The sequence below is a fragment of the Oryctolagus cuniculus genome, chromosome 2 (assembly GCF_964237555.1).
Source record: "Oryctolagus cuniculus chromosome 2, mOryCun1.1, whole genome shotgun sequence".
Taxonomy (NCBI): Eukaryota; Metazoa; Chordata; class Mammalia; order Lagomorpha; family Leporidae; genus Oryctolagus; species Oryctolagus cuniculus.
This window is the reverse complement of record NC_091433.1, coordinates 197782671-197807140: the sequence shown is the minus strand read 5'-3', so window position 1 is coordinate 197807140 and position 24470 is coordinate 197782671. Positions and strand designations below refer to the sequence as shown.

At 52.6% G+C, this 24470-nt stretch overlaps 1 protein-coding gene across 4 annotated transcripts in view; it reads left to right on the top strand.

Annotated features, from left to right (window-relative positions):
* Positions 1–24048, top strand: part of COLEC11 (collectin subfamily member 11) — a 38488-nt gene extending 14440 nt beyond the window's left edge. The window contains exons 5-8 of one of the 4 annotated variants that reach the window (XM_017350634.3): positions 15797–15868; positions 19186–19239; positions 23116–23211; positions 23400–24048. In XM_017350634.3, the coding sequence (XP_017206123.1) occupies positions 15797–15868; positions 19186–19239; positions 23116–23211; positions 23400–23809 (632 nt within the window). In that variant the 3' untranslated portion in view covers positions 23810–24048. The remainder of the gene's footprint in view (positions 1–15796; positions 15869–19185; positions 19240–23115; positions 23212–23399) is intronic. The other 3 variants (XM_051833285.2, XM_051833286.2, XM_051833287.2) reach the window with 3 other exon arrangements.
* The last annotated feature ends 422 nt before the right edge of the window (positions 24049–24470 follow it).

The window sequence follows — 24470 nt, the reverse complement described above, 5'->3', positions numbered from 1 at the left end:
GTATTTCTGTACATCCAAGGGAGCGTCAGAAAGTCCGTGGAGAATCCATTTGAGCTTTTAATTCCATTTCCCATAAACTTTGAGAAGCCCCCTCATATCTCTGAATATTTCTCTAGAAAATCTGTTGCTAGGTGTGGAATGAAGAACTTAACAAAGGCTGGGGTTTGCACCCTCTGAGATCAGCCGTTGACTTTCTCACGGGAGTGCTGTCCCTGCTTTGAGCGGATGGTGGGTGAGTGAGGCAGGTGGGCTGGCTCCCAGGACCCCAGCTGACGCCAGCATGCCCGGCTGTGCCAGGGCAGAGCCAGTGACCTGGCCAGGGCGAGCAGAGGGCACTGAGGGGCTGGAGGTCTAGACGGCCAGGTGTTTTGTCAACCACACAAAGGGATGGGGCAACGGCTTCCTGCTTCACGGAAAGTCTCTTAGAAATGCAAAGTGCCTGTTATTTCTACTCCACGACTAAACTTACAGACGTCAATGTGCTGCCTAATTGTGAGATACGCACGGCCATGGAAGGGGTGCTCCTGTTTCCTGGGCTGGCAGAGTTCATACTCAGCCCAGGAGTGGATCCTCCCTGCTCTCCACGGTTGTGAGCTCACTTCAGGGCGTTGCTGCTGGAGCTCTGGGATGACCCCATTTCACGTGGCTGTGGGCTCTGCACTCGCATCTCCTCCCGCCGGCATCTTCATCACTGTCATCCAGGCTCTCATTGCTCCCTCTCGTCACCCCCGACCTCGGGTGCTCCTTGTCAAAGCAAGTGCGAGTCATGGTGACTACAGACGTGCCTGCTGCATCTTCTGGATCTCCTCATAGGAGAGCTGGGCCAGGAGCTAACTCACGGCCTTGTTTGCTGTTGTGATTTCTGCACTGTGTGTCTGCTGGGTGCTGAGCACTTGGGGAGGGACACAAAGCCGTGCAAGTCTCAGCCCTGGATGGGGCCCCTAACAGCCCAGTGATGGAGACGCAAGTGGATCCAGTGAGGGTGAATTGAGGCAGAAAGCCATGGGCAATGTAGGGCTGAGTTTGGGATGGGTTATGAAACTTCTTTTTTCCAATTTTTCTAACATAGAACAGTAATGTGAGCATGGTAGAAAAAAATACAAAAGTGATGGGAAAATCTTCCATAATAAAATGATCTGGAGTTAGCCACTTATTTATTGTATTCTTTTTTTGTTTTTAAAGATTTATTTATTTGAAAGACAGAGTTAGAGAGGCAGGGGCAGAGAGAGAGAGAGAGAGAGTCTTCCATCTGCTGGTTCACTCCCCAGATGGCTGCAATAGCCGGAGCTGTGCTGATCCAGAGCCAGGAGTCAGGAGCTTCTTCCAGCTATCCCATGTAGGTGCAGGGGCCCAAGGACTTGGGCCGTCTTCCACTGCTTTCCCAGGCCATAGCAGAGAGCTGGATCAGAAGTGGAGCAGCTGGGATTCGAACCAGTGCCTATATGGGATGCCGGCACTGCAGGTAGATGCTTTACCCGCTACACCACAGCACCGCCCCCCACTTATTGTATTCCATTTCCCTTTGTTGTGATTTTTTTGTTGTAATTCTAGTGATTTTGTTTATGTTGTACTTCTTAAATGTAAAGCTCAATTCAGACGTAAGCTTCCTTCATGCTGTGAAGTCATCTTCCTGGGTGTCTGATACCCACGGCTGACTGTCAGAACAGCTGTGCCTCCTGTGTGAGCCCAGCCAGCCCGGGAGACGACAAATGCTGGATCCTACAGGGCTCTGGCATCAATGCTGCCGAAACGAGCAGCTCTGGTGTGGGGTCCCGGTGCTCTGCAGAGCAGGTTAATGTAAGGGGGTTTACCTGATTACTGAACAGGGGAACAGCTACACAGGAGTTTAGGACGGTTTCTCTTGGAGGTGGTCTGTGAGAAGAGGGCTGACCGCGGTGTGGTGTCCTGCAAATGAAGGAAGCAGGAGCCGAGAGCACACAGGGAGCTGACTACCAGGATAAGTAGGATAAGGCATGGCAAAAGGCTGGAAAATAGAGTGTCAGTGGTCAGTGTTTCTGGACTGCAGGATTACTGACACTTGCATTTTCTTCTGCATTCTTTTCTGTATTTTTAACATTTCCCGCAATGAACACGTATTGCGCTTACGCTGTGAGCGCTCTTTTTCAAGGCAGCTCTACCCTGTGGCTTGGTGTGTTGATGACAGGTTTACCTGCAAGCACAAGTGCTGGTTGGCTGATGTCTCTCAGACACCTGGGGCGTGTGCTGCCCCCTGCCACACAATGACTGCCGTGCTCTCTCTTAGCAAGGCTGCACTGTGGCATGCCCATGTTGGAGCAGGTCAGCTCTGTGGTCAGCTCCACACCAAGTACCTCGAGATGAGCTATGCTCAGGCAACCTGGAGGCGCCCTTCATCCCAATTTTACAGCTCTGTGGATGCACACGTGGCTTTAGAATGGCAAGGGTTCCAGCCAGCATTGCCAGGCGGGGAGACCGGAGGAGCACAGCCTGGGCCGGTGGCAGGAAGTGCATGTTCTCCTCTCTTCCTTTGTGGTGTGTTCTCTTGTTCTTGTGTCACACCAGCGTTGTGAGTAAGTCTGACGTGATCCCTTCTGGGCAGTGTGTGCTACCCTTTGGTGGACATCTCTCTCCCTTCCTTATGCCTGGCGCCTGGCAGCCACCCTCCACTCTGTGATTTTGCCTGTTTTGGATGCCACAGGCGATGTGAGAGCGGATGGCGTTTGTGTTCCAGTGTTGGCTTAGTTCACTGAACACGATGTCCTCCCGTCTGTCCATGCGTCACAGTTGATGGGATGTTCTATGTTTAAAAGTGCTTGCTTATTTATTTATTTTCATCTACTTGAAAAGCAGAGAGAGAGAGAGAGAGAGAGACTGAGAGAGAGAGAGAGAGAGAGAGAGAATCTCCCCTCTGCTGGTTCACTCCCCAAATGCCTATGACAGCGAGAACTGCATCCAGGTCTCCAGGGGACGTTCCAAGCGGTGCACCACAATGCCGGCCCTTCTTCTTCTTGTAAAGACTAAATAATAATCCATCCTGTGTGTGCACATCTTCTTTATACATTCGTCAGGTGACAGACACTTAGAGTGCTCCCTATCTTGGCTGCAGTGAACACAAGAGTACAGAAATGAAACCAACACAATGATTTCATTTCTTATGGGTATGTGTTCAATAGTGGGATTGCGGGATCATAGGGTATTTCTATTTTTAGGGTCTTTTTTTAAGATTTATTAATTTAAAAGGCAGAGTTACAGAAGGAGAGAGAGATATGTCTTCTGTCCACTGCTTAACTCCCTAAATGGCCACAGCAGGGGGGTGGCAGGGCTTAAGCACTTGGGCAATCTTCCACTGCTTTCCCAGACACAGTAGAGGGGACTAGATCAGAAGTGGAGCAGCCAGGGCTCAAACTGGCGTCCATCTGAGGTGCTGGTGTTGCAGGCAGTGGCTCAACTTGCTCTGCCACAACGTCAGCCCTAAATCCTTTATTTTTAGTGGGTTTTTTGGTTATTTGTTTGAGGGGTCTCCATGATCTTTTTAATAGCTGCGCTAATTTACATTCCTACTACAATGTACACTTGTTCCTTTTATTCTTTTCTTTTTTTTTTTTTTTTTTTGACAGGCAGAGTGGACAGTGAGAGAGAGAGACAGAGAGAAAGGTCTTCCTTTGCCGTTGGTTCACCCTCCAATGGCCGCCGCGGCCGGCGCACCGCGCTGATCCGATGGCAGGAGCCAGGAGCCAGGTGCTTTTCCTGGTCTCCCATGGGGTGCAGGGCCCAAGCACCTGAGCCATCCTCCACTGCACTCCCTGGCCACAGCAGAGAGCTGGCCTGGAAGAGGGGCAACCGGGACAGAATCCGGCGCCCCAACCGGGACTAGAACCCGGTGTGCCGGCGCCGCTAGGCGGAGGATTAGCCTAGTGAGCCGCGGCGCCGGCCCACTTGTTCCTTTTTTTCTACATTATAACACTTTTTATCTTTTGGCTTTAAAAAATATTTATTTATTTGAAAGGCAGATTGACAGAGAAAGAGAGAGGGAGACACACCCACACACACGCATGCACACACATACACACAGATGTACCTGTTGGCAATTGTGTATCTTTTTTCAAAGAAGGTTTCTTCAACTCATTTGTTAATTTTAAAATTGGATTACCTATTTTTTTTTGCTACGAAAGTGTGTGAGTTATTTATATACTTTGGATGCTAACCCCTTATCAGATACGTGGCTTGCAAATACGTGGCTGTCCCATTTCAGTGGTTGACTTTTCATTTTGTGGATTGTCTCCTCTGCTGTTCACTTTTCAGCTTGATCCAGCCCCACTTGCTAATATTTTTTTCTTGGTTGTGTGTGTTTTTGGTGTCATATCCAAAAAAGTCATTGCCAAGGCTACTGTCAGGGAATCCTGCCTCTATGTTTTCTTCTTCTTCTTTTACTTTCTTGGTTAAATTTACTCCTAAATATTTTAATCCTTTTGATGCTATAGTAAATGAGAGTATTTTCTTAATTTCTGTTTCAGATAGTTGTTATTAATATACAGAAATGCTACTGACTTTTGTATGTTGATTGTGTATCCTACAAATTTACTGGATATGTTTATTTTCTCTTTTTTTTTTTGGCATAGTCTCTCTACAGATAAGATCATGTCTTCTGCAGACAGAGACAATTTCACTTCTTCTTTTGTAATGTTAATGTTTTTCTTTCTTTTTCTTGCTTACTTGATTTGGATGGCATTTCCAGTACTAAGTTGAATAGAGGTGGTAAGTGTGAGTCCCGTTCCTGAACTTAGAGGAAAAGCTTCAGCTTTCTGCCAGCGCAGATGTCAGCTGTGAGCTTGTCATATGCGGTCGCGACTGTGCTGAGCTATGGTCCTGTCATGTGTATGTAACCAAAGCTATGCCATCGTAAAAGGATGCTGCATCCTGTTAAGTGCTTTTCTGCACTATTGACATGATCTTATTATTTTTACCTGTTATCCTGTTAATGTGGTGCCTCACATTTATCGATCCGTGTTTCTTGAAGCATCTTTGTCTTCCAGGGACAGGCGCCAGCCAGTCATGAGGCAGGAGCATTTCAGTGTGTTGTAGAATTTGGTTTCTTAGTGTTCTGTTGAGGTCTTTGGCGTCTCTCTGCTCAGGGGTGTCGGTCTGCATTTTCTTTGCTGGTAGCGTGCTTGCCTGGCGCAGGTATTGGAAATGCTGGCATTGTGAGATGAGTTCAGAAGCATCCCCTCCTCTTCAGTTTTTTAGAGGAATTTTTTTTTTTTTTTGACAGGCAGAGTGGACAGTGAGAGAGAGAGACAGAGAGAAAGGTCTTCCTTTGCCGTTGGTTCACCCTCCAATGGCCGCCACGGCCGGCGCGCTGCGGCCGGCGCACCGCGCTGATCCGATGGCAGGAGCCAGGAGCCAGGTGCTTTTCCTGGTCTCCCATGGGGTGCAGGGCCCAAGCACCTGGGCCATCCTCCACTGCACTCCCTGGCCACAGCAGAGAGCTGGCCTGGAAGAGGGGCAACCGGGACAGAATCCGGCGCCCCAACCGGGACTAGAACCCGGTGTGCTGGCACCGCAAGGCGGAGGATTAGCCTAGTGAGCCGCGGCGCCGGCCCTAGAGGAATTTGAAATGGATTACCATCAATTCCTGCTTCAGTGTTTGGCACATTTCAGCCATGAGCCATAAGGTCCTGGATTTCTTCTTTTTTAAACGGGAGATTTTTGTTTACTGATTCGATATCCTCATTCATTATTGACCTGTTCAGATTTTCTGTTTCTCCATTTCAGTCTTGTTATGTTGTCTGATTCTAATAATTTACTCCTTTCTTGTAGATTATCCAGTGTTTTGAGGCGTAACCGCTCACGTCAGTCTTGCATTTCTGTGGTGTCCAGGGTGATGTCACCTCTTTCCTTTCTGATTTGAGTGTTTTCTTTTAGTTAGTCCAGCTAAAGACTTGTCCTTTTAAAAATCTTTCCAAAAAGTAGCTCTTAGCTTTCTGACATTTGCTGTTTTTCCCTATTCTCTCTGTATGCTCTGCTCTTACGTCCTCCTTCATGCTAACTTTGGGCTGGGTTTGTTTCTCTCTCTATAGTTCCTTAAGGTACAAAGTAAGATTGTGTTGTGGAAAGCTGATCTTTTTCTTTATGTCAGCATTTATTGCTATGAGCCCCTCTCTCAGTGTGCTTTTTGCCATCTCCCACGTTATCTTTCAAATTTTGTGTCCATTTTCATTTGTCTCAATATGCATTTTTCAACTTCCTTTTGGTTTCTTCTTTGACATTGGTTATTCAGGAGGATGCTATGTAATTTCCTCATATTTAAGAAATTTCCAGTTTTCCTCCTGTTCAGGTTTCTAAGTTTCTAAATTCGTATCATTGAAGATGACTTCCATCTTTGTAAATGTGTTTTTTTTTTTTTTTTTTTTTTTGACAGGCAGAGTGGACAGTGAGAGAGAGAGACAGAGAGAGAAAGGTCTTCCTTTTTGCCGTTGGTTCACCCTCCAATGGCCGCCGCTGCAGCCGGCGCACCGCGCTGATCCTGGCAGGAGCCAGGAGCCAGGTGCTTTTCCTGGTCTCCCATGGGGTGCAGGGCCCAAGCACCTGGGCCATCCTCCACTGCACTCCCTGGCCATAGCAGAGAGCTGGCCTGGAAGAGGGGCAACCGGGACAGAATCCGGTGCCCCAACCGGGACTAGAACCCAGTGTGCCGGCGCCGCAAGGTGGAGGATTAGCCTATTGAGCCACGGCGCCGGCTATGTAAATGTGTTAAGCCTTGTTTTGTGACATAACATACAATCTATTTGTGAGCTTGAGAAGACGGTGTATTTGCTGCTGGGTGGAGCACCTGTTAGATGTTAGGTCCATTTGGTCTAAGTGTAGTTTTCAGCCAGTGTTTTCTCATTCTGCATGGGTAACCTGTGCATTGCTGACAGGGGTGATGAAGTTTCCTGCTGTTACTGTGTAGCTGTCTGTCTCTCCTTTCAGATGTGTTAAGATTTGCTTTGCACATTTAGGTGCTCCAGTGTTGGATGTATGCATGTTTATAATTGTTACATCCTCTTGAAAAACTGACTCCTTGTCATTATATGATGACCTTTTTGTCTCTTGTTATAGTTTTTGACTTGGCTCTATTTTGTGTGATGTTAGTTTATTACCACGCTTATTTTGGCTCCCTTTTGCATGGAATTTCTTTTTCTATTCCTTCCATTTCAGTCCATACCTGAGATTTTTTTTAAAGAGATTTATTTGAAAGTCAGGGTTACAGAGAGAGAAGAGGAGACAGACAGATACAGAGAGATCTTCCATCTGCTGTTTTACTCCACAGGTGGCTGCAATGGCCAGGGCTGGGCTGGGCCAGGCCATAGTTAGGAGCTTCTTTCAGGTCCCACATGGGTGGCAGGAGGCAAACACTTGGGCCATCTTCTGAGGCTTTTCCCAGATCATTAGCAGGGAGCCGGAGTGGAAGGGGAACAGCTGGACATATGGGATGCTTGTGCTGCAGGCGGTGGCTTAATCCACTGCGCCACAACACTAGCCCCTGTGCGTGAGACCCTAAAGCTGAAACGTGTCTCTTATAAGCAGCATGTAGTTGAAAACTTTTGTTTTTTTAATCCATTAAGTCACTGTACACCTTTTTGTTGGAGAATTTTATTCATTTATTTGTAAAGTAGTTATCAGTCAATCACTTAATATTGTCATTTAAACATTGTCTTCTGGCTGCTTTATAGATTCTTTGTTTCTCTCTTTTTTACTATCTTCCTTTGTGGTTTGATGATTTTCTGTAGTGGTGATTCCTCTCTCCTGATCTTATATGTGTCTACTATAGTTTATCTGAAAGGCAGAGTGATAGGGAAGGAGGGAGGGAGGGAAGGAAGAAGGGAAGGAGACAGAGAAAGAGCAATAAAGAGAAAGAGAGATCTGGGGCTGGCATTGTGGTGCAACAGGTAAACCTCTGCCTGCAATGCCAGTATATCATATGGGCACCTATTTGAGTCTCGGCTGGTCCACTTCTGATCCAATTCCCTGCTAATGGCCTAGAAAAGCAGCAGAAGATGACCCAAGTACTTGGGCCCCTGACACTCTACATGGGAGATCTGGATGGAGATCCAGGCTCCTAGAGTCAGCCTGGCCCAGCCCTGGCCATTGCAGCCATTTGGGGGGTGAACCAGTGGATGGAAGAACTCTCTTTCTCTATCTCCCTCTTTCTTTGTGACTCTGCCTTTCAAATAAATAAAATAAAATCTTAAAAGAAAAAGAGAGAGAGATTTGGGGCTGACACTGTGGTGCAGTGAGTTAATGCCCTGGCCTGAAGTGATGGCATCCCATATAGCACCGGTTCAAGACCTTGCTGCTCCACTTCCAATCCAGCTCTCTGCTATGGCCTGGGAAAGCAGTAGAAAATGGCCCAAGTCCTTGGGCCCTTGCACCTGTGTGGGAGACCTGGAAGAAGCTCCTGGCTCTTGGCTTCAGATTGGCACAGCTCTGGCTGTTGCAGCCAATTGGAGAGTGAACCAGCAGATGGAAGACCTCTCTCTCTCTCTCTGCCTTTCCTCTCTTTGTGTAACTCTGATTTTCAAATAAATGAATAAATCTTTTTTAAAAAAAAAATAGAGAGATTTTTCCATTCATTGTTTCACATCCCCCCTCTACCCTGCAAATGATTGCAATAGCCAGGTGTGGGCCAGGCTGGAGCCAGGAGCCAAGACTTCCACCCAGGTCTCCCACATGGGTAGCAGGGGCCCAACACTTGGGCCATCCTCTGCTTCCTTCCCAGGTGCATTAGCAGGAAGATGAACTGAAAGCAGATCAGCTGAGACTCAGATCAGCACTCTGATATTGGATGCAGACATTGTAAGCGGTGGGTTAATACACAGCACCGCAACATAGGCCCAAAAGGTTTTGATTCGTTGCTACAGCAAAGTTTATGTAAACAGTTATAATAATCTTTTAAACTGAACGTAGATTGCTTATAAAAACCCTGCAGGGGCCGGCGCTGTGGTGTAGCAGGTACGTAGCCTGCAGAGCCAGCATCCCATATGGGCGCTGGTTCGAATCCCAGCTGCTCCACTTCTGATCCCGCTCTCTGCTGTGGCCTGGGAAAGCAGTAGAAGATGGCTCAAGTCCTTGGGCTCTTGAACCCACCAGGGAGACCCAGGAGAACCTCCTCGTTCCTGGCTTCGGATCAGTGTGGCTCCAGCTGTTGCAACCACTTGGAGAGAGAACCAGAAGATGGAAGACAGCTCTCTTTCTCTCTGCCTCTCCTCTCTCTGTGTAACTCTGCCTTTCAAATAAATAAATAAATCTTTAAAAAGAAAAAAAAAAGAAAACCCTACACTTTTATTCTTCTGGTTTTATCTTTTTGATGTAATAATTTTTAAAAAAGATTTATTTATTTATTTCTCCTTCTCCCTCTCCTCCTCCTTCTCCTCCTCCCTCTCCTCCTCCTTCTCCTCCTCCTCCTCTTCCTTCTCCTTCACCTCTTTCTCCTCCTCCTCCTTCTCCTTCACCTCTTTCTCCTCCTCCTCCTTCTCCTCCTCCTCCTCCTCCTTCTCCTCCTTCTCCTCCTCCTTCTCTTCCTTCTCCCCCTCCTCCTCCTTCTCCTCCTTCTTCTCCTCCTCCTTCTTCTCCTCCTTCTCCTCCTCCTCCTCCCCCTCCTCCTCCTTCTCCTCCTTCTCCTCCTCCTCCTTCTTCTCCTCCTTCTCCTCCTCCTCCTCCCTCTCCTCCTCCCTCTCCTCCTCCCTCTCCTCCTCCCTCTCCTCCTCCTCCTCCCTCTCCTCCTCCCTCTCCTCCTCCTCCTCCCTCTCCTCCTCCCTCATCTCCTCCTTCTCCTCCCTCTCCTCCCTCTCCTCCTCCCTCTCCTCCTCCCTCTCCTCCTCCCTCTCCTCCTCCTTCTCCTCCTCCTTCTTCTCCCCCTCCTCCTCCCTCTACTCCTCCTTCTCCTCCTCCTCCTCTTTCTCCTCCTCCCTCTACTCCTCCTTCTCCTTCTCCTCCTCCTCCTCCTTCTCCTCCTCCCTCTCCTCCTCCCTCTCCTCCTCCTCCTCCCTCTCCTCCTCCCTCTCCTCCTCCCTCTCCTCCCTCTCCTCCCTCTCCTCATCCCTCTCCTCCCTCTCCTCCTCCCTCTCCTCCTCCTTCTCCTCCTCCTTCTTCTCCCCCTCCCTCCTCCCCCTCCTCCTCCTTCTCCTCCCCCTCCCTCCTCCTCCCTCTCCTCCTCCTTCTCCTCCTCCTTCTTCTCCCCCTCCCTCCTCCCCCTCCCCCTCCCTCCTCCTTCATTTATTTATTTGAAAGTCAGAGTTACACATAGAGATAAGAGGCAGAGAGAGAGAGAGAGAGAGAGAGAGAGAGAGAGGTCTTCCATCTGAATGTTCACTCCTCAATTGTCCGCAACCACAGGAGCTGTGCCGATCCAAAGCCAGGAGCTAGGAGCTTTGCTTGGGTCATCCTCTACTGCCCTCCTAGGCCATAGCAGAGAGTTGGATCGGAAGTGGAGCAGCTGGGTCTCAAGCCGGCGCCCATATGGGATGTCCACGTTTCAGGCCAGGGCGTTAACCCGCTGCACCACACACCGGCCCGTACATATTTTTCTATTGTGTATATTTTTGTAAATATTTATTAATTTGAGAAGCAGTCACAAAGGGAGAAAATGAGAGAGAGAGGGAATGAAAGACAACACACAAGAGCTCCCATCTGCTGGTTCACTCCTAAAGTGCTTGCAATGACTGGGGCTGAAATGGGTCCAAAGCTGGGAGCCAGGAATGCAATCCAGGTCTCCTGTACGGGTGTCAGGGGTCCAACTACTCGATCTTTTACTTCTCCCTTCCCTGACTCATGAGCAGGGAGCTGGATCAGAAGTGGAGAAGCCAGGACTGGACTTGGTGCTCTTGTGGGACGCAGGTCACAGCTTAACCTGACTTGGGGTCCTTTTGCCCCAGCGAGAACTCCTTCAGCATTTCCTGGAAGGTGTGAGTTTCCCTGGCGTCTGTTTGCTCGCGTCTGCAGGAGGCTGTGCTGGCTGAGGTGCTCTTGCTGGACAGTCTCTCAGTGCTCTGGCTGCGTCATCTGCTCTTGCTGCCTGCAAGGCTGCGGCCGGGAGGCCCGGGAGCTTCATGGAGCCCCTTGCACGTTAGGTGTTCCTTTTCTCTTCTCCTTCCGGAATTATCTTTGTCTCTCAGTTTTGGCAGTTTGATTATAATGCATCTTGGTAAAGTCTTCTTTGGGTTGAACCTGTTTGAAGACCTCTGAGCTCCAAGTACCTGGGTGCCCATGTCTTTTCTCACATCTGGGAAACCTTCAGCCATTATTTATTTAAGTTTTCTCTCTCTCCTCTCCATGTTCTCTCTCTTGCGCTCCCCTCCATCTTTCCCCTTCCCTCCCTGTTCCTCCCCATTCCCTCCCCTCTCCTCTCCTTATGAGATTTCCATGATATAACTATTACCTTTCTTGATGATATATTTTAAAATCTTTTAAAAATTATTTATTTATTTGAAAGGTGGAGAGACACCGAGAGAGAGAGGAAAAAGGAAAGGCGGGGGGGGGGGGGAGAGGGAGAGAGAGAGATCTTCCATCTGCTGGTTTACTCCTCAAATGGCCACAACAGCCAAGCCTGGGCCAGACCAAAGTCAGGAGCCAGGAACTCCATCCAGGTCTCCTACTTGGGTGGCAGGGTTCCGGGTACTTGGGCTGTCATCCATGGTCTTCCTAGGTGCATTAACAATGTGCTGGATTGGAAGCAGAACAGCTGGACTTGAACCTTCACTCCAATATGGGATGCAGTGCCAAGCCGCAGCTTAATCTCCTACACCACAACACTGCCCTCTGGAGGTGGATTCATTTTTTCTTAAAAAAGATTTATTTATTTATTTGAAAGTCAGAGTTACACAGAGAGAAGGAGAGGCAGAGAGAGTGAGAGGTAGAAAGAGGTCTTCCATCCACTGGTTCACTCCCCAGTAGGCCACAATAGCCGGAGCTACACTGATCCAAAGCCAGGAGCCAGGAGTTTCTTCTGGGTCTCCCGTGTGCATGCAGGGGCCCAAGGACTTGGGCCATCTTCTGCTGCTTTTCCAGGTCATAGCAGAGAGTGGGATTGGAGTGGAGCAGCCGGGACTTGAACCGGTGCCCATATGGGATGCCGGCACTGCGGGCGGTAGCTTTACCTGCTCCGCCACAGCTTTGTCCCCTGGGGTGGATGCTTAAGACTGTACAACTTCTGTTGACTCCGCAAAGCTGGGCCAGGTGTGGAGAGCTCCTCATTTGCATGCCGTTCCCAGTCGTGCTCAGGCAGACCATCTTTCTGGGCAAGATGCTTGCACTCACTGTCCATGACGGTGCCCCTGGGGAGCTGGGCTGGGGGAGGGAGGGATGAAGCTTGTGGGGCTTTCAGGTGCCTGGCATCCAACTGGTGTGGGTCCGCAGGCGAGGCATCCCGAGTGGCTTGTGGGTGTGCCTTCGGCGGAGTCTCCAGGGCAGGGGCAGGGGCCATGCTGTCTCTTCCCTTCTGCCTCTCCCAGCCACGCAGCTGCACTGACCATCTCAGTAACCTGGGTGGGACAAGAAGGAAGTGGACCTCTTGAGCCGTGTCCTGCCTGGCTGGGAGAGCTGGATGCATGCCCACTCCCTGTGCTCTCACTTCCCCCGTGGGGAAGAATTGCAAGCCAGGGGTCTCTGTGGGCACAGAGCTGTGCCACCTTGGGGAGGAGGTGCCCCAGGCCAGGTGAAACTGCTTCTCTTCAATGTGTCTGTCCTTGGATGTCCTGTTCTTGAAGTGGACTGGAGCGTCCACGTTGGGCCTCAGACGCTCACAAAGGCACATCTGAGATGATGGTGGGAAGTCCTCCTCTGCCAGCTTCCTGACCACGCCTGCCTGTGCACATCTGGACTGTGAGTCCCTTGAGGCTCCCACCCTGCCCTCCTGCAAACACGTGCTCCACGGTCTGGGGTGTAGTTGGTGTTCCTGTTGACTGGTCTGTGTTCCTAGCAATGGAACTGTGGATTACGGAGCATCGTAGCACACACATTGGCCATTCACAAATGCAGGGTTAACGTCAGATAGTCTCTTTCCATTTTTAGCTCTCTCTCTCTCTCTCTCTCTCTCTCTCTGCTAGATGAAAGGACCCACACACTCAATGGGGTGCGTATGCCAGCTTTGATGTTCTCCATTTAAACCTCTGAGGAATTCCTTCCCTGCCTTTTTCTTCCTTCCTCCTCTCTCCTACTCAGAAGGGGCAGGGTGGCAGCAGCTGCTCTGAGGCTCACAGGCAGGGATGCCAGTGCTGGTGAGGGTAGGGCCTGAGGCAGGAGGTGGTGGACGAGGACGGCCTAGACAGCCTCTCTCAGTGCTCAGTGGTGGGTGTGGGGTCTTGGCCCCAGCCTAGACTAGAGGTGTGGGAATGGGTTCAGCAGGCTTCTGGAATCTGGGGGACTTGGGGAGGAAGGGGTCCACAGACGGATGTGGCATCTGGCACCCAGGGAGTCAGCTGGGGGAGTGGAGGAGAGAGCAAGGCCTTTAGCTTTCAAGGACTTAAGCCCTGTTACTTTTTTGGCCCTGCGACACTCTACAAAGGTTATGTACTATCTCCATGATCTTAATGGTCGGGTGGGGATAATCACACATCATGCTTTTCCCAGCGGTCACAGCTGGTCATGGCAGCTTCTGACAGCCGCATCTACAGCAGCAAGTGTACAACTGGTCCTTGTAGAAATGGGGCCGTAAGAATAATAGCCCTAAAAGTTCCAGCCGTCCTTGATGCATGGGGAACCCAAGACTTGGAGGAAGAGTGGCCACCTTGCCAGTGGGCACAGGACCAGAGACAGAAGCAGAGCTTCCTCCCATCCCCAGCTTGGTGAGGTGGCTGGGAGAAACTGAACTAGGAGTGTGTGGTGGGGAGGCGGCAGGTGTGGAGCCAGCCGGGTCAGGGTTTGCACCAGGCTCCACCACCCATCAGTCACGTGAGCTTCTGCAAATGGTTTCACCTTCCTGAGCCTCCATTTTCGCAGTGTGCTACACTGTGTGCTACACTGCCTCACAGGACTATTGGCAGTGGGAAATGGGAGGCTGTGCACAGGACACAGATGCCCAGCATTGGTGGCGGCTTCTGTCTGCACAGACAAGAATCTGTGCAGCAGTTGCCTGGGTATGGGCCAGAGGCATTGGGGAATGGGCTCCACGTCCAGGCTCCGCAGCAAGCAGAGAGCCCCAGAGGCGCCTGCTGGTGAGCTGATGGCGGACACGTTTCCTCTGAAGGACGTTAGGGCACAAAGAGAAGTCGGAGCAGGTTTACCTTTGATGTGGCACCTCTGGGAGTAAACTTGTGGTGGTTTCCTTTTGAACACTGTGAGCTGGGAGCAGTCTCTTTCCAGACCTGTGGGGCCCTCAGGTGCTCTGCTTCTCTCCCCACCTTGGGATAAATGCACCTGGGACGTCGGATGAGTGGGCCGGGTGACCTCAGTCGCACGGACTCAGGGGTCCCTCTGTGTGACATGGGCAGGAGCTGTGCAGCATTCCGGAATCTCCTCTGTGGCTCAGATCAGCCCTGAGATGCCTAGGTGGGTAGGCCCTCCCCTGCCCCGCCTGGCCCCTACAGGTAGGGTGTGGCCCCCTTAGCAGCAGGAAAGCAACCAGGGCTCTCTCGTTCTGGGGCTGTGCCGCAGGCCGTGCTGTCAATCATTTCCGTCACAGACAGGGTGGATATGCTTTGTAAACAAGTGCTTGATTTGAGCCAGTCCTCTGTGTGTGTGTGTGTGTGTGTGTGTGTGTGTCCTTTGCCACCCACGCTCTGTGCTCTGGCCTCTGCTGTGAGTTCAGAGGATGTAACTACTTAGCAAGACGAGCCTGGGAGTTCCGGGCAGCAAAGTCTGGGTCAGTGTCACGGGGGACCGAGTCCCTTTCACCTCCTCTCTCTTGCAGAGCTGCAACAGTTTGCGTTGTGGGTGATTATACATCCTAATCATGCACCAACGTGTCTGAGAAAAAAACCCGCAACCCTGGCCCCGATGAGCGGCACTTGGTCTGTGGCGACATCCAGCAGGCAGCAGGGTGGCTGCCCAGGGCTGTGCTGTAGGAGGGACTCAGTGCCACAGAGCTGTCCTGTGACTTGGTTGGCTCCACGGCTGGGCGAAGGCTGCCACTCCTCTGTCACTGTCCAGAGGGTGGACACGGTGCTCTGGGGCCCCTGCGGGAGGGAGGCCAGCACTGCCTGCTCTTGCTATGAGTAAGAGGTGGGGCAGATGGGGCAAGGACCCACACGACCGCCTGGCACGCCATGCCCGGTGACAGGTGCTGCCAGGCACAGGGACAGGTCTCGGCTTCAGAACCGGTCACATGATGAGAGCTACAGTGGGACGGTCCAGGGTCCTCCTTGCCCAGCTGCCCTACTCCTCTTTGGAGATCCAGAGGGGAGCCCGGTCTGTGTGTGCAGTCGTAGGTGCTTGGTTTGGTTTGGGTGCAGGAACAGGAGGCGGGAGGCACCGTGTGGCTGGGCTGCAGGGAAGCGCCTCGTTCCTCCTCCTCACACAGTCACAGTAGGAAGAACCCAGGAGAGGTAGCACTGAGGGAGGTGCCATCTGGCTGCCCCTGGTCCATAGTGAGGGTGTTAGGGGACTGTGTCTGCCCTTGGGAAATATGTCAACAGGTAACCCATGAAGCTGTGACTGTCCTGGGTGTGACCTTGAAGAGATCAAGAGCTGTGTGTGTAGACTCCTCTTGTGCGTGTGTGATGGCCTGTGAGCGTGTTGACCGTGTGTAGGAAGCCTCTGTGTCCCCTGGGCGTGAGCATGAGACGCTGAGGAGGAGCCTCCTCACCTGGGCATCAACCGACTTTGATCTTGTTGTTTTCCACAGGAGACATGGGGGACAAAGGACAGAAAGGCAGTGTGGGTCGTCATGGAAAGATTGGTCCCATTGGTGCTAAAGGTATTTGCGATGTGATTCTTGCCTCATTTCCCTCCCAGGCTCGTGGTTCTGGACTCTGAGGATAACTGGAGCCCAAATCTTCTTGCTTCATGTTCTCAGCTGTGCTTCTGTGCCTCACACACACTGGGTCAGTTCTGCAGCGATGCTCCTGTTCTGTGAGGGACCACAGCTGGCTGCTGGCTCTGCGTCCCCACTTCTGCAGGGCATCGCCTGCAGGGACTCCCGGGCCTGGGCAGGGCCTGGACTTCTCAGCCGCAGCTTCCTCAGGAGGGGCCAGGCGGCCCCAGAGCCTCTGCCATGGGTTTGCTCAGCAGTGCTCTGCCCCATACCCCTGTCCTCGGCATCACCTTTGAAGCCAGGGCTGGTCCCACCCCTGTGCTGGACTCTGGAGGACACCATGGGCTGAGGGAGGGAGGACCTGGGGGGAGGGTGGCCGGAGCTCTCCTTGGTGGTCTCGGGGGAGCCTCCTTGGGGCCCCACTGTGTGCTGGCAGTGAGGAGGCTGAGCTGGGGGCGCCAGTGGTTGGCACAAGGCTGCACTGAGAACCACGGGTAGGAGGGCATTTGGTTGTGGTGCCTGGGTTCACAGATTGGCCCTGAAGCAGGTTAACCCGGCAGCACGAGCCGATGTCTGGAGTTGGAACTGTCAGTGAGTTCGGGTGGCTGGTTCTGATCCCAGGCCTGTTCCTCGTGTGATGGGGAGGGCAGGCAGGCCTTTGGGAAGCACCTGGTCTAGGCGTGGCCAAGCCTTTAAAGAGAGCAAGGCAGGCCGGCGCCGCGGCTCACTAGGCTAATCCTCCGCCTAGCGGCGCCGGCACACCGGGTTCTAGTCCCGGTCGGGGCACCGGATTCTGTCCCGGTTGCCCCTCTTCCAGGCCAGCCCTCTGCTGTGGCCAGGGAGTGTAGTGGAGGATGGCCCAGGTGCTTGGGCCCTGCACCCCATGGGAGACCAGGAAAAGCACCTGGCTCCTGGCTCCTGCCATCGGATCAGCGCGGTGCGCCGGCCGCAGCGCGCTGGCCGCGGCGGCCATTGGAGGGTGAACCAACGGCAAAAGGAAGACCTTTCTCTCTGTCTCTCTCTCTCACTGTCCACTCTGCCTGTCAAAAAAAAAAAAAAAAAAAAAAAAAAAAAAGAGAGCAAGGCAGCAAGCATGATGTAACGAGGGCTCCGCAGGCTTTACAAAGCTTAAAAAAGCTGTGCTAAAATATTTACAACCGAAGGTTTGCCACCTCAGTTACTTTGCAGTGTCCAGTTCCACGACCATAAACACATCTCAGGGCTGGGCATTCACATCACCCCCAGATGTGGTCCTAGTTAAACGGCAACTCCACACCCCTTCCCCAGCTGGACAGCTGTTCATCGGCTTCCTGTCTCCGGGGATTGGCTTACGCTACACATCTCACCTACGTGTCTGGCTTACTGCACCCAGTACAATGCTTTCACAGCTCATGCATGTTGCAGCAGCTGCCAGAGCTCCCTTCTGTTTTAGAGCTAACAGTCCCTTGCATGGATAGACTGTACTTTGCTTACCCATTCACCTGCTGAGGGACACTCGGACTGTTTCCACCTGTTGGCTGTTGTGTGTGGTGTGCAGTGGATGCTGGTGTATGGAGAGGGTTGTGCATACTGTTAGCACACAGCAGGAGCTCTGGACCAATATAAAGATCTCACCAGGGGCAGCTGGCCAAGACCACCCTTATTTGCTTATCTGAGATCCTCCTGGCCCCTTGTCAAGCTCAGCTGTCAGTCATTGTCAAGCCGCGATGCTGGGAAAGGAAGACAAAGTGGTCAGTTGAGCAGAGACTGCCATTTTGTGAATGGCACCTGAATCTGGAGATGCAGAAGATGCCACCCTTTCAGTGGAGACCTTAGGTTCTTCTGGGAGAGGAGAGAGCACTGTAGAATACGAGGGCCTTCAGAAAGGTCATGCAAAATACCCCTTGTGAAAAAATTCAGCATGATTTTGATTTTTTATAAAGGTTTACTTATTTATTTTGAAGGCAGAGTTAGAGAGAGATACCTTCCATCCACTGGTTCATTTCCTAAATGGACACAACAGCCACAGCTGGGCCCAACCGAAGCCAGGAGCCAGGAGCTTCTTCGAGGTCTCCCATGTGGGTGCAGGGGCCCAAGAACTTGGGCCATCTTCTGCTGCTTTCCCAGGCACATTAGCAGGGAGCTGGATTGGAAGTGGAGCAGCTGGGACTCAAACCAGCAGCTATATCGGATGCCGGTGCTGCAGGCAGTGGCTTTTACCCGCTATGCCACAGTGCTGGCCCCACGATTTCAGGTTTTTTTTGCACCAAAATGAACTTTTTTTTTTCAAGATAGCTTCTTTCTTTCTTTCTTTCTTTTTTTTAAGATTTTATTTATTTGAAAGTCAGTTACACAGAGAGAGAAGGAGAGGCAGAGAGAGAGAGGTCCTCCATCCGCTGGTTCACTCCCCAAATGGCTGCAATGGTTGGAGTTTGCCATTCTGAAGCCAGGATCCAGGAGCTTCTTCCAAGTCTCCCTTATTGGTGCAGGGCCCAAGGACTTGGGCCATCTTCCACTGCTTTCCCAGGCCATAGCAGAGAGCTGGATCAGAAGTGGAGCAGCCGGGACTTGAACTGGTACCCATATGGGATGCCAGCACTGCAAGCAGCGGCTTTACCTGCTATGCCACAGCACCGGCTCCTCTAAAATAAACTTTTAATTGCACTTTCTGTACACTTTTTCAAGTAGGCGTGTATGTGCGTAACTCACATAACTGCTCATTGTTTGTCAGCATCCTCTTGTTCAGCCCAGAAGCCTCCTATGCTGGGAGGAGCTGAGAGGCAGAGGGGTCGAGTGGCCTGTCCCGCCCACCAGGAGAGAGCCCGGGCGGCAGGTGTCTGGGCCCTTCCACACCCCATGCTCTCAGGAGGGCTCTGACGGAGCCAGTTGCTGCTTGTGATCCTCACGGAGGTCCACTCCAGCTCCGACCTTGTACGCTACGGGTCTTCCTGCTATGACAGAAGACACATAGGGAGCTGGCCTCAGCATCAGTCACCACCCACAGGGTTAAGGATGCATAAGGTGATGTCCACAAAGCAGTGTGTGAAATGGCTGGACTGTCCAGAGTGGACTTAGACATGACCGTCAGATAATTCCCCAGATCCCATGGTGTGCACCTGGTCCCTGTGTTACATTATAGCTCCCTGTGCTTCACAGCAGAGAAGTGGGTGTGCAGATCCCAGGGCATTGTGCAAGAAAGCTTAATGTTTAACCGTGGTGTTGTTAGTACAGGGATCACGTCCACTTGTGCGTGGTGACATCACCTTGCTTTTCTTTTCCAGGTGAAAAAGGAGATTCTGGTGACATAGGACCCCCTGGTCCAAACGGAGAACCAGGTATGGCATAAAATATTAATTATATGTATTAAAATTGCACTTTAAAAAATGTAAATAAGTGCAGTATGGCCAGGAAAACAGGCAGCACCAATCACCAATCAGTCCTCCTCTTGTCTATCAAGAGTGCACCTGTCACTTACCAGTCCTGCTCTTGTCCATCAAGGGAGCACCTGTCACGGATCAATCTTGTCCATCAAGGGTGTACCTGTCACTGACCAGTCCTGGCCTTGTCCACCAACCCTTTTGTGGAGCATTTCTATGGTGAATTTTCTTCTACAGGAAGGCCCCTGGGATGAGCCCTTACCCTTAGGGGACAGGATTTGATCAGCTGACCTCGGAAGGAAGGAATGGAGGGAAGGAGCTGCTGTTATAGTGCAGCTGCTTGCAGTGTCGGCATCCCACATCAGAGCAGTGTTTGGAGTCCCTGCTGCTCCACTTTCAATCCAGCTCCCTGCTAATAGTCTGGGAATGCAGCAGAAGATGGCCCAATTGCTTGGATCCCTGCCACCCATGGGGAGACTCAGATGGAATTCCGGGCTCCTGAGTTCAGCCTGCCTCAGCCCTGACCATCGCTGTGGCCATTTGGGCAGCGAACAAGGGGATGGAAGATCTCTCTTTGTCTCCGTCTCCGTCTCCGTCTCTGTCTCCACCTCTCTCTCTGTCACTCTAGTTTTCAAATAAATAAATAAATAAATCTTTAAATAAAAAGTTTGGAAGGAAAATGAAGAAGCAAAACGGCCCACTTGCATGGGGAGGTGTCTCCCGAGGAAGCTTCTGTGACCTCAAACATTACTGAGCATGGAGACAACTTAAAAGTAGGTCTTAGGTAAAACTTCCATTAATGCAAACAATAAAGCCCCAAATCCGCCAAACATCAGGTTTCCAATGCACAAGAGCAGAGGTGGGGCCTGTGTGAGAGGCCTGAGGAATTCCTGGCTTCCTGCTGTGAGCTCTAGGACCCAGCGTCCACAAGGAAGCCCAGATGCAGGGCCAGGCTGAGAACGGTGGGATCTGGCAGGAAAAGGCCCGGGGGGGGGGGGGGCAGGGTGTGGGGTGTGCCGCCTGCACACTGCAGCGTGGGGGCGGGGAACACTGGGCTCCAGACCCTACAGAGAGATGCAGGGCCACGTGGAGCCCCCCACCAGAAAGCTGAGGGGCCAAGCCCAGCTCCTCACAGGAGGAAGGTGAGGATCCCTAAGGACCAGGAGGAACGAGCAGCCTGACAGTGGTTGGCAGAACCGAGACGACGTCATCCAGGTTGCCCGTCAGCCCTGTGTTCTGAGCAGGGTCTGGGGGCTTGCTGTCAGGCAGGGGGCGCAGGTGGTGGAGCTGGGAGCACGAATCAGCAGCCGCTCTGCCTTCCTGGGCTGAAAGCCAGGCCTCTGCACACACGGGGGTGTTTTGGCTGAGGTGATGGGCAGTTAGGGGTCTCCCTGTTCTCCCATGTGAGGCAGGGGTGGCAGCTGTGTGCAGGTGCAGGCTGGGTGGGGGTTTTTGGCCTGAATGTGTGAGGCATTCAGAACGACACCTGCTGCACTGCAAGACTCAAAACGGCAGCTGTTGCTGTTCCTGTAGAGGGGAGGTTGTTCCCCCGGCTCTGCTTCCTGACCCGCCCCCCCATCAGAACACCTGTGTCCCACCCCATTGGTGAGGCTGAGCACAGTCCTCCTCTTCATTCTGTCCACCCCTCTCCCCCTTTAAAGATATATTTATTTATTTGAAAGGCAGAGTTACAGAGAGGCAGAGCAGAGAGAGAGGGACAGAGGGAGAGAGGTCTTCCATCTGCCTGTTCACTCCCCAGATGGCCACACCAGCTAGAGTTTTGCCATTCTGAAGCCAGGAGCTTCTTCCAGGTCTCCCACACAGGTGGAGGGGCCCAAGGACTTGGGCCATCTTCTACTGCTTTCCCAGGCCATAGCAGAGAGCTGGATCGGAAGTGGAGCAGCCAGGACTCAAATCTGCACCCATATGGGATGCCGGCACTGCAGGTGGCAGCTTTACCTGCTATGCCACAGCGCTGGCCCCCAGTCTGTCACTTTCTCATCAGCTTCTGCAAGTTATCATTTAAATGCACTCCAGTGTTTCCTTTATCATCATTATTATTTAAAAATTTAGTTATTTGAAAGAGTGGTAGAGAGAGAGAGAGAGGGAGAGACAGAGAGATCTTCTATCCACTACTTAATTCCCCAAATGCCTCCAGCAGCCAGGGCTGGGCCAGATTGAAATCAGGAGTAAGGAATTCAGTCTGAGTCCACTTGGGCCATCACCTGCTGCCTCTCAGGCATTAGCAGGAAGCTGGGTTGGAGGTGGAGCAGCTAGGACTTGATCTCAGGTTAAAACAGTCAGTGGCTTAACCCCTTGGACTTCAAGTGTCTCCCCTCTTACAACAAAGCTTTAAAGGCCTCCAAGGAGCCCTCCCTAACTTGGCCTGTTCCAGCTCTTCCCCACCCAGGCTTCCTGAATGTTTCCTACTCAGGCCTCCACTTCCTGCCTCTGTCCTTGCATCCTGCTGAGACATGCCTGGGATCAGTGTGGGGGCTCCCAGCTGGCCTGCAGCGGTGCCTGGCCTCTGGGGCACGGCCCCCTGGGCCTTGCTCCCACCAGGTTCCTATGACACTGGCATCCTGCTCCCTGTTGGAGTCCAGTGTGGCTGCCTGGAACCCCTCCCTCCTGGCATCTCCACGCCCCTGCCAGCAATGCTCACTCTGTGCTCTGAGCAGATGTCAACTTTGATTCTGCACGTGGGCGTCTCGTGGGCACTTTCTGCTTCCCAGTTAGTCCTGTCGCAGTGACACCCCCTGCCAGGGAGTCACTCACATCGGACACCAGCGCTGCCCTCATTCCTCCCAGCTCACTCCGCGTTCAGATGTTGGCCAAGTCCCTGCTGGTCCCACCCCTTCCAGTTCTGCCATCTCTCCCCTGCTACTTCCCACGGCCCCACAGCCCCACAGCTCCACAGCGTGACCCCTGCTATCCCTTCGTGGTCCTCTGCTCCCCTGCACCGTCACTTTGATCTCCCACTGCAGCCGCTGCCATGTACAGGAAAAGTTCATCTGCTCTTGCCCCTCCCCCAACTCCTTCCACTGCTGCTCCTTGTCTCTAGCACCAAGTATGGAATCCTTACTGTGGCTCAAATGGTGGGCTTGTTGAAAGTGATTTATATTTTGGGGAGGGCATTTGGCATAATGGTTAACATGCTGCCTGGGGTGTCTGTATCCCTCATCACAGTGCTGAGCTTGAGCACTGGCTCCGTTTCCTTTTTTTTTTTTCTAAGATTTATTTTATTTATTTGAAACAGAGTTATAGAGAGAGGTAGAGACAGAGGAAAAGAAGTCTTCCATTCACTGGTTCACTCCCCAAATGGCCGCAACAGCCAGAGCTGAGCTGATCTGAAGCCAGGAGTTTCTTCCGGGTCTCCCATATGGGTGCAGGGCCCCAAGCACTTGGACCATGCTCCACTGCTTTCCCAGGCACATAAGCAGGGAGCTGGATCACACGTGGAGCCGCTGGGACTGGAACCAGCGCCCACATGGGATGCCGGTGCTGCAGGCCAAGGCTTTAACCTCCTATGCCACAGCACCAGCCCTCCACTTCTGATTCCAGCTTCCTGCCAGTATGTACCTGGGAGGCAGCAGTGGCAGCCCAAGTACTTGGGTCCCTACCACCCTCATGGGAGACCCAGATTGAGCTCTGGGCTCCTGGCTTCAGCCTGGCCCAGCCCTGGCTGTGTGAGCATTTGGGGAGTGAGCCAGTGGATGTGGGTCCTTCTGTCTCTCTGCCTTTCAGCTAAGTTCTTATAAAGATTATATCTGGGGGAGGGGTGCACTCTGAGCCTCCCCCTGCTCACCCCGTTGACACCGTGGGCTGTGTCCACAGGCATCCCGTGTGAGTGCAGCCAGCTCCGCAAGGCCATTGGCGAGATGGACAACCAGGTCACCCAGCTGACAAGCGAGCTGAAGTTCATCAAAAATGGTGTGTTGTTCTCAGTGCTTGCCTCGCCTGTGCCTCCCTCCTCCCAGCCCTGATGCCCCCGCCGGCTGTGTGCGGTGTGTGCTGTGCCTGCAGTGTGTGATGTGCCGTGCGCGCGGTGCGTGCGGTGCGCGCGCGGTGCCGGGTGCGCATCAAGTTTGTTTACGGAAATGCAAGTGCTCACTTTCCAGCCCTGCCCTCCCCCGCAGCTGTGGCCGGCGTGCGGGAGACGGACAGCAAGCTGTACCTGCTGGTGAAGGAGGAGAAGAGGTACGCAGACGCCCAGCTGTCCTGCCAGGGCCGCGGCGGCACGCTGGCCATGCCCAAGGACGAAGCGGCCAACGGGCTGATGGCCGCGTACCTGGCGCAGGCGGGCCTGGCACGCGTCTTCATCGGCATCAATGACCTGGAGCAGGAGGGCGCCTTCGTGTACTCGGACCGCACGCCTGTGCAGGCCTTCAGCAAGTGGCGCGGCGGCGAGCCCAACAACGCCTACGACGAGGAGGACTGCGTGGAGATGGTGGCCTCCGGGGGCTGGAACGACGTGGCCTGCCACATCACCATGTACTTCCTGTGCGAGTTCGACAAGGAGAGCGTGTGAGCCGCGGCTGCGGGCCCTCCCGCCTTGTCCCAGCTCACGGCTGGGGGCTTTAACTCGCACCGGGACAGAAGCCGGGTCTTCAGTCACTTCCTTCTCTCTGGGCTCTGTGGGAGAGCAGGCGCACTTCACTTCACCGAGGTTGAAAGACAGGTTCCCTCTCGCTATTACCCAGGTAGGGACTATTTACTTTTTCTGTAAGCCCAGACTTCAGGTAACCAAAATAAATTCTCCAAACTTTACCTTGGGAGGTGTGTCATCTGTTGTCTCCTGCGGTTCTATCTATTGGCTGCTGCTGTGGGACACACTACCCCCAAACCTACCGTGGACCTCATGGTGTCCCTGACCCAGGGCTTGGCTTGGGGCGTGGCTCCACAGGGTCTCTCCCCAGCCAGGTACAGGCCACTCACCGGGGGTGCAGGCAGGAGTCAGTTCCTTCTGGGTTATTGCTCTTGGGCCAGGGAGATAGAGGTGGTGGCTCCTGCCGTCCTCTCTAGAGAAGGAGCCAAGCTTGCCCACAGCCAGGACGCTGGAGACAGTGGCCCGGACAGGCTGCTCACTGACCAGCATCGGACAGAGGCTGCCCCTGCCTTCTGTGAAAGCTACTAGTCCCCTCTGCTCAAGGATTCCCCTGCAACCGACCCACCACTCCTGCTCTTCTTCC